Source organism: Pteropus alecto, unplaced genomic scaffold (assembly GCF_000325575.1).
Source record: "Pteropus alecto unplaced genomic scaffold, ASM32557v1 scaffold7, whole genome shotgun sequence".
NCBI classification, from domain to species: domain Eukaryota; kingdom Metazoa; phylum Chordata; class Mammalia; order Chiroptera; family Pteropodidae; genus Pteropus; species Pteropus alecto.
Window position 1 is genome coordinate 40056894 of NW_006494614.1, and position 9372 is coordinate 40066265.

The following is a 9372-nucleotide window of genomic DNA, read 5'->3' on the forward strand; positions in this document are numbered from 1 at the left end:
ACCTTAGGAGACACGTTCCAAAGTATTTAGGTATGTAGGAGTAAAGGGTTATGACGTCTGCACTCACTCCCGCATAAATCAGCAAAATAATAATAGTAATAATATGAATAATATGAGAGCAGAGCACAATTTTAGGCAGATGTTAACGGTCGTAGAATCTAGGTGAAGGATATACAGGTATTCTTTCATTGTACAAATCTCACGACTTCTGTAAGTTTGAAAGTTTTCAAAATGTAATATTAAAAAAAAAAGCAAAACACAGTGATTCTACATCAAAGTCAAACATTTGATTTAGTCGCACTGACAGAAGCAATCAACTGGAAGAAGCTCTCCAGAGTGTGGTCAGTGCATGCTCTCTGGGCCTGCTTCTGCTCAAGATTGTCTTGAAAAGTCCAAAGAACCTGTGGATAGAGGCACGGAATTAAAAGTTGAGTTCCATTACAAGACCAAGAGTTCTCAACCAGCATACTTGACCCATGACGTGCAGCCATGACATCTGCCCAAGGAACCACCTTGGGCAAAAGACACTATCCACTCTGGGGGAGGCTCTGCCTTCTCTCCTCTCCATGATGAAGCCTCTCAAAAGCCTGCTTTTCTGGGCTCGCCTCCAGTTTTTATGCAATTTTTTGAAGGTTCTTTAACCCACCAGCAGGAAATAAACTGTGTATCAAGGGGACCGCTGGTCGCCAATTGTTAAGCTCCTCAACTTCTCTTATCTCATTCTTCAGTTTGTGGGCCTTCTCCTTCACCCAGAAAGGCAAGCTGTAGGAAGGAAACACCCTGAGTTTGAGTTTGTCTGATGCAAAATTTACAAACACTGTCAGTGGACAAGGCACTATATCCTTCAAAAGTAAGAAGACCTCCAGTTTAGAAGATCAGTGTCAAAATAAAACACCAAGTTAGTTGTTCACCATTCGCCCCTGCCCCAAACCCAGATCGTTTTTCTGCCTTTCTCTGCCCAGGAAGATGACCCCTGTAGCTGACATCACCTTGACTCCTCCCTGCCCCCACCTTTGAGCTGGGTTTGGCTATTGGGAGGCACCAACAGGAGATCGGAAGGTGAGAAGAGAGAGGGTATTTCCTGTGTGCCCTGTCTCGTGGAGTATCCCAGTTCTAGCAGTGGCTGCGTTCTCCACTGACAACAGCCCTTCATCTCCCACTGCTCTGTGAACCATGATCCCTTCTCCTGCTGCTCAGACCTAGGAGTAGTAAGGACTTCCCACTATCAGGTGCCTCTGGGTGCTTCACCCTCCATGTGAGTCTTCTCAACCTGCCCACACATCTGTAAATAGTCCCTTATTGAACTGTCTTCAGAATCCCAGCTGAATGTGCCTTCTGTCTTCTGCTGGGACCTCAGCTAATGCAGATACCCAGTGTCTTCCCGGGTCTGTTGAGATTTGAAATGGCATATGCTGGGTTTCACTGTGTGTGTTCCAAAAAGTACCAGGCAGTGTGATTCCTGGGATGAGTCAGAGCAGGGAGATGAAGAATGTTTTTATGTTTTAGCAGTTAGATCTTTTATTCTTTTAGGGAGAAATGTACCATGACTGGGAAAAAGCCCTGATAAACTTGCTGAAAGACCCTATAAGAAGGAAGAGGAGGACCATCATTTAGGTAACAGAAGGGAGGCAAGGTTATCATTTAAAGCTGACAAACCAATGGTAGAAGCCCGGGTAAGAAGAGCAGGACAAAGAGCAATATACTGACACATATTTCTTTCTAGGTTACGACACTACTTGGACAAATGAGGTTCAGAGTGAAACTGATCAAAAATATGAACTCAAAGGAATGATGCCTCCTTCAAATACAGGAATACTCCAATGGCTTTCACTCTGCCTCTTCAAACATTAACCATCCTTCCTGGATGTGTCTTTCTTTTCCAACAAACCCTTATGTTTTGGAAATCAGAGGGTCTGTCCTTTTGCTCCATATAACCTCCCCCTTTAGTGCATACCTAGCACACCACATGGCATCTGGTAGTCTGTCAATAATAACTGTTAAAGACATGAGCAGCCCAGCTGCCAGACTCCACAGACAATTGCTTCTAAGTGTCTCAACAAAAACCCTCCATACATACTGCCCTGCCTACCTGCTGGTATTCAAAACTCCCTGTGTATTGGGTGTCTATGAGTTCCTCTATAGAAGAAAATAATAAATACTTGATATTTTTATAAAGATAGCATAATTTAAAACATGGTGAGATAACTCACGTGGGAATTTGTGGAAGAGGCTCAAGTGGAATAAATGTATCAAATTTCTTTTCATAAGGTACCCTGAAAAACAGAAAAGTTAATCATAAAATTGGCTTGGCTTCTACAGCAAAGAGATCAATATATCACTGTGTTCACTAAAATGTCTTATTTTCTCATTTTAATTGTCAAGTATGGGCTTCAAAACCATCAGGGCCATAATTCTTATTATTTTTATCACTTTTAGTAAACGTCATTAAATCAAATGTGGTTAATTTTTTCATTAGTATTTTTAATGTAACACACCAATGACTTTTCTTTTAATTTAATGAACTTCTCTTTCTCCTCAGTCACTTTGGTTTAAGTTTAATTCCAAGTGTAAGTCAACCCAAATAGTAGTCACTAATCAACAACCTGATTTGGTATGAAAATCGAAGTCTTCAGATTTGTGTAATAACAATAGGAATAAAATTAACAATCACTTTTTTGTGATTGTCAAGATCTTGTGTATAATTTTAATTATACATGTACATGTGTGCATACACTAATGAATTAAATATGGACTTTTTAGAAATTTTCACCAACTATGTCATCTTGTGATCTACTCTTTATAAAATATAATTTATACGTAGTAGAGAAAAATACAATTCCTTTAAAGTTAACTAAATAAACCTAGTATTAACATATACTTACATTGAAAAATTCACAGGTGGGAGAGTTGATCCTGCTTTGTAGAAGCCCTTACTCTGTTCTGCGTACATATATGGATTATCTCCTGGAGTTAACTTTGGGATTCCATTCCTGGGATCAATACCTGTGAAAGATGTTTAAAAACAAAAATCATAAAAATGGCTGAAGGTGATCCAAAGATTTGACATGACAATGGAAATAAGATAATTTAGAGGTTTATTATGAGGAATATATAGGTGTCTTAAGGTTCTATTTCCAATTGTCTCACCTTGAGAAGGAGATCAAAGTGTGAGCCTATGTTTGGGACATTTTCTAAAAGGCCTTGTTATGATTATCTCACCCTGGGAAAGAAGAATAGCTTAAGTTCGGATGGACTGTTTGGTTTAAAACGAATGGTAAATCAGAGGTATCTCTACAACGATGAGCAAGAACTTTGACTTAAAATCTTTTCATTCCTGAGCATTAGTGTACTTTCAATCCCTCTAGGAGCAACAATCTTTGAGGCTCTGCCTCTCTGACTGGGTGTCAGGAGTAAATCAGTTAATGAGAGTCCAGTACCTCCTCTGCTTCAAGGACTGGGACAGTGCAGGAACAGGAGGTGGCCTTCCCAGTGAAGAGGAGTTAGGAGAAAGTCCACTGCTGCTGGGCACCACTGCTTATTCAGCCAATACGCTGACACCCAACTCAGCCCCTTCAAGTAATCTGGAACAAGTAACTAATCACATGAGCTCAAAAGGAGTCAGGCAGAATAAGATAGTCACTTAAACTCATATATTTGATACCGGACGCACAAGAGAACAAGCCTAGACTGCAAGACAAATCAACCTTGGGATCAGAAGCAGGGATGTGTGGCTGGAGGCAGGTCCTTCTCTTTAGCTCATACACTCAACGAACAGGACTCTTTTTTTTCTTTTTAAATGTTTGTTTTGATATTACTCAATTTGACTGTACCCATGATGCAAGCCATAGGGAGAGCTAGGCGAGATTTTTGATAAACTGTTTCCTACCCAAATTCCTCTCGCTAACTCAGAGAAGCCAACTTACAATAGGTGGAAGTACTTGAGTTACTGGAGTATTTAAATTTTTTCGCCATTCTCTTTCAAAAGCCTCTTCAATAGCTAAGACTCTTCATCTAAATTTTTTATTAACTCTTTAGTGTAGTGAAATAGCACCAGCTACATGCAAGGATTGAGCACCTGCTGAGTATGAGATGCAGAGGACTCAAAGTAAAGAGAGTGGAGTGACCTTATCTCTTGAATCTCAAACCAGAGCACTGACGAGTAAAGGTCAGGCAACAGTAGAAGGTGGTGAGAAGGGTGTGGACTTTGGAGACAGTCATGCCTGAGTGCAAATTCAGTTCTGCAATTTCTAGTTCTGTGCCTTTGAGCTATTTATTTAACTTCTCTAAGCCTCAGAATCCTCATTTACAAACTGTTTATTTTAAATGTCTACTTTAGAGTTATCATGAGAATAGTCTGGACACATAATCAGCACTCCATAAATGGTAGCAGTTATTATTATTTGAAATCAGGACTAACCTACTACCACTCCCGTCCCAATTTTTTTAATCTGGAAAATACGATTGCCATCTACCTAAGGTATAAACCTTTCTCTAGAAAACCTTAACTAGTTGGGGAAGTGAGACATGTATATAAAGAGATTAAATAATACTATATATAAGGTGGTAAATGCCATCCATACACTACAGAACAATAGTTCTAAAATTTTAGCACACCTTAGAATCACCTAGGGAGCTTGTTAAAATGCAGCTTCCCGGGTCCCAACTCAAGAAATTCTGTTTCAGAAGGTTTGGAGTGGTTCCCAGAATCAGTACTTTTTACAAACTGTCCAGTTGATTGTAATACAGGTGGTCTGAAGATAACACTTAGAAATCACTATTGTCAAAGATCTCACAGGATAATGTCAGCAAGTAGAAATGGAACCAATGGCTTGTGTGCAAGTAAAAGATATTACTCCGAGGGGAAAATCTCCCAAACACCACCTCTGAGATAATATGTTTAAGCTATTAGGTATAATATGGGATCTTGGTATAATTTCTGAATATTCCACAAAAACAGGTATCAGTCCAAAGTGCTGGCCACTCTGTATCAATAGTTGATAGATCCATGACACAATGTTTCGACAAACCATGTAATCTAAATATAAAGACGTTCAGGAGGTAGAAAATGGAATGTACACATTAAAATCAAAGAACCATATGAAGGAACAAACTGTTCACCAAATAACATATTTTGCCCCCACATTTCTCTACCTTGATGCAGTCAGGTAGAGTCATGTTCTAACCAATAGGCTATGAGTAGCGATGACATGTGCCACTTCCAGAAAGAAGCATTTAAGAATTGATGTGTGACCCTTCAAGCTCAAAAAATAATGTGAGTTGGATACAGAGAACAAACTGATGGTTGCCATATGGGAAGGGATTTGCGGGGCCGGGTGAAAAAGGCAAAGGGATTAAGAAATACAAATTGGCAACTATAAAATAGTCATAGGCATGTAAAGTTACAGTATAGGGAATATAGTCAATAATATTGTAATAACTAAGTATGATGCCAGGTGGGTACTAGACTTATCAGGGGATCATTTCATAAGTTATAAAAATGTCTAACCACTATGCTGAAACTAATATAATATTAAATGCCAACTGTAATTGAAAAAATTTTTAATTTTTAAATAATAAAGGAGAGAATTTCACAAAGGAAGAAGTGTTCAGTGTCAGATTTAACAATATCAAGTGCTGCAGTGAGATCAAGAAAGAAAAGAAATAGAAAAAGACTATGGCGTTTGATGTTTAAAGAAGTTATTGAACAACCTAAGAAGTAATCACATGAAGACAAATCAAATATCAGTTTACAAGAAATACATAAAACAGAGGAACCTGTTAACTGGTATCAAGAAATGTAATCAGCAAAATTCTGACTATGGCAAACTCTCAGGACCAATGACCAATTTCTTCACCAAACAAATTGCAAGAAAAAAGGGAGGGAGGACTCATATATTAAAAGAAACTTAAGAGACTTTTTAACTAATTGCTAAATGTGAACCTTATTTAAATGAACTATAAATACTTTTAAATTATGGCATTTGTGAATCAATTGGATATTTTTTTTAAAACACCAAATAGATATTAGGTGATATTAAGGAATTGTTAGTCTTTTAAAGATGAGAATGGTATTGTGGTCATGTTAATAAAAATAATCCCTATCTATTAGAGGTACATACTGGTATATTTACAGATGAAACTATATGATGTCTGAAACTTGTTTTAAAATAATCCTTGGGGGAGAGGGATTAAATAAAATGAAGTTAGCCGTATGTTGATAATTGTCAAAGCTCTTCTCTCTACTTTGGCACATGTTTGAAAAGGTCCCTGATAAAATTTTTTTTCTTTTTAATAAAGGTAGAATAGGGGTTACCACTGGGGTAAGGGGAAGGAAATGTGTTATATTCAGGGAGGGGCCTATCGGAGGCTTCAAATATAAAGGTCATATTCCATTTCTTAAAGAGAGTGAAAAGTTTACCAGTGTTTGTGAAATTTTATTTTATATAGTCAATAAATATTTCATAAATATACTTTCGCATTTCCTCGGTATTTATAAAAACCGTAAGAGGAAGGAAGAAAGAATGGAAATTAATAAATACAAAATTCAGGATAATGTTTACTGTTGAGTTAGGAGGGAAGTGATGGCTTATTGTTAGGACTTGGATCAGCATGATAATCCCCTTTACTTCTGAAATACACTTGTAGCTGGCCCAGTTGTGGCCAGTGAGACATGAGTGGAAGAAAGTCTCCTAAGAACCATGTAATAAAATGTTTCCTTCCTTCTAAAAGGGGAAGGCAACAAGAGAGTTTCTTCTTTTTCGTGTCTTAAATATGGACATGATGCTTGGAACTTCAACAGTTATCTTGTGACCATATGATGAAAAGCATGATGAAAAAAATCCAGCACTACTAAGAATGGTAGTGCATAAAGACAAAATAAGGGGGATGAAAAAAAATGGTGTAGATGTTAGATGCTCTGTTCATCCCTCTGATGACCAAATCAAAGTTGTGACGGAAACAAGGGGCGGCAACAAGGAAAAATCACCTGAGATCTAGATAAACAAGCCATACAACTAGGGAGAAATCCAAGAAATCACCCTACAATGGCAGAAGGTAGGATGGGACAAGGACGTGGGGCAACGTGGTCTCCAGCAGCTGAGTGAGACCGAGGCTGTTTGAGCAGCAGAAGCCTCTTAAAGGGGCCGCGTCTGCGAGAGGATTTTCGTAGTGACGGACCTGCTCGCTCTGAGCACCAATGCCAATTTGCCTGCGTGCAGGGGGCACCAAGGACGTACAGGGAGACATTGTCAGAACGAGAGCCAAGGCGAGACTTGCTCTGCACAGAAGTTCCAGCAGTATCCACTGTTCCCTGTTGAGCCCTCCCCACTACCAGTGCACCGCCATAGCTGTGATGTCATCAAACTGGATAACAGAGGTCACTCTGCCCAGAGGATTCCCTGAAACCCCACCTCTCCCAACTCGCAGCCCCACCCAAGCTACATCCACGTATATCCTCAGCAAGTCAGGTGCTCCTTGCTGAGCAGCGCCTAGACTCACACTGGAGGCAGCTGGCCTCGGTTTCTCGTGTGGCCTTTGGAGGCAACTATAAGCACAGCATCTGTGAATTACTTGTTGAATCTTAACAGGTGGCTCCGGAGGGGTAGAGGCTTGGGCTAAATTTGGCCTTCAGCTGAACCTCTCTCAGGACTGTGCCACTGGACACCTACTTCACAAATCCATACTAATGAGACCGGAAGACTTCAGAGCTTTGCTTAGTACATAGAAACAGACACAGAAAGGCAGCCAAAATGGGAAGACAAAGAAGCAGAAACCATATGAGAGAACAGAATAGAGATCCAGATATAATGGAGTCAAGTAATCTAACAGATGCAGAGTTCAAAACACTGTTTATAACGATGTTCAATGAACTTTTGGGAAGTGTAGATAAATTCAGCAAAGAGATAAAAAACATAAAAATGGAAATGGAAATTATAAAAGGGAACCAGTCTGAAATGAAGAACACATTATCTGAGATGAGAAGTATATTAAATGGAATAAACAAAGTGAATAAAGAAAAGGATCAAACGCCCTATCTAGAGGATGAGAAAGCCAAGGATACACCATCAGAATGGCAAGAGATGAGATGCCAAGACTATAAAAATAAGGAGCATATGGGACACTATTAAGGGTCCAAATATCTGTCTGATCAGTGTTACTGAAGAAAATTAAGATATTAAACAGCTGTTTGAAGAAATCATGATAGAAAACTCTCCTAACTTGGTGAAGGAAATGGACATAAACCCCAGGAAGCTCAGAGAATTCCAAAAATCAGGGATCCAAAGAGGCCCACACCAAGACACATCATAATTAAAATGCCAAAGGTTAAATACAAAGAAAGAATATTAAAAGCAGCAAGAGAAAAACAGATAATTGCTTATAAGGGAACATCCATAAGACTAGCAGCTGATTTCTCAAAAGAAACTATGCAGAACAGAGGGCTTGGCAAAAAAATATTCGACAAGATGAAGACCCAGAATCTACAATCAAGGATACTTTATCCAGCAAAACTATCATTTAGAGGTTAGGACAGATAAAATGCTTCCCAGACAAAAATAAGCTAAAGGAATTTATCACCACCAAGCCAGTATTACAGGAAATGTTGGAAGGACTTCTTTAAGAAGAAAAAATACAAAAAAACTCACTTCATATTAAAAGACACACAGAGACTAAAAGGAAGGGGATGGAAAAAGATATTGCTTTGATGGACCTAGAAGGTATTTAAGTCAGACAGAGAAAGATAAATACTATATGATTTCACTTATATGCAGAATCTAAGGAATAAAAAGAACAAACTAATCAAAAACAGACTCACAAATATAGTGGATAATTTGGTGACAGACAGAGGGGAGGGAGTTTGGGGGACTGGGAGAATGGGGTGAAGGATTAAAGAAGTATAAATTAGTAGCCAATGGATGGTCAAGGGGATGGGAGCACGGCATAGGGAATGTAGTTAGCATTAAAATATTGGCTAGGTGGAGGGTCAGGGGAGGGAGAACGCAATTGGGACAGTTTTACAAACTATACAGATGTCTATCCAATGTACTGTGTACTTGAAACTAATTAAAATAAATAAATTTTAAAAAATAAAATAAAAATGGAAATAAGCAAAAAAAAAAAAAAAAAAGACAAAATGAGCCTATATCTTTGATGACATCACTGGGAAACCAGACCATACAGGCCACCTAGATTTCAAGGCTTCTTCTTAAGTACCTAATAAATATCTTATGATTTAAGTCTCGGACAATAAGTTTTTTTCTCTTACTTGTAGCCAAGGGCATTTCTAAATAATATGCAGCTAAACTTAGTCCCTTCCTGGTTTTTCTCTGTTTCAGATTTAAACCAGTTAAATAAATCTTTCTCTATTCTACCCTA

The 9372-nt window shown here is 38.6% G+C and overlaps 1 protein-coding gene across 1 annotated transcript in view; it reads right to left on the reverse strand.

The window, feature by feature from the left end:
- Positions 1 to 266: 266 nt before the first annotated feature.
- Positions 267 to 9372, reverse strand: part of SPATS1 (spermatogenesis associated serine rich 1) — a 23141-nt gene continuing 14035 nt past the window's right edge. The window contains exons 6-8 of the mRNA XM_025042861.1: positions 2883 to 3003; positions 2211 to 2273; positions 267 to 762 (exon numbers count right to left, since the gene is read on the reverse strand). Coding sequence (XP_024898629.1) covers positions 615 to 762; positions 2211 to 2273; positions 2883 to 3003 — 332 coding nt within the window. The 3' untranslated portion in view covers positions 267 to 614. The remainder of the gene's footprint in view (positions 763 to 2210; positions 2274 to 2882; positions 3004 to 9372) is intronic.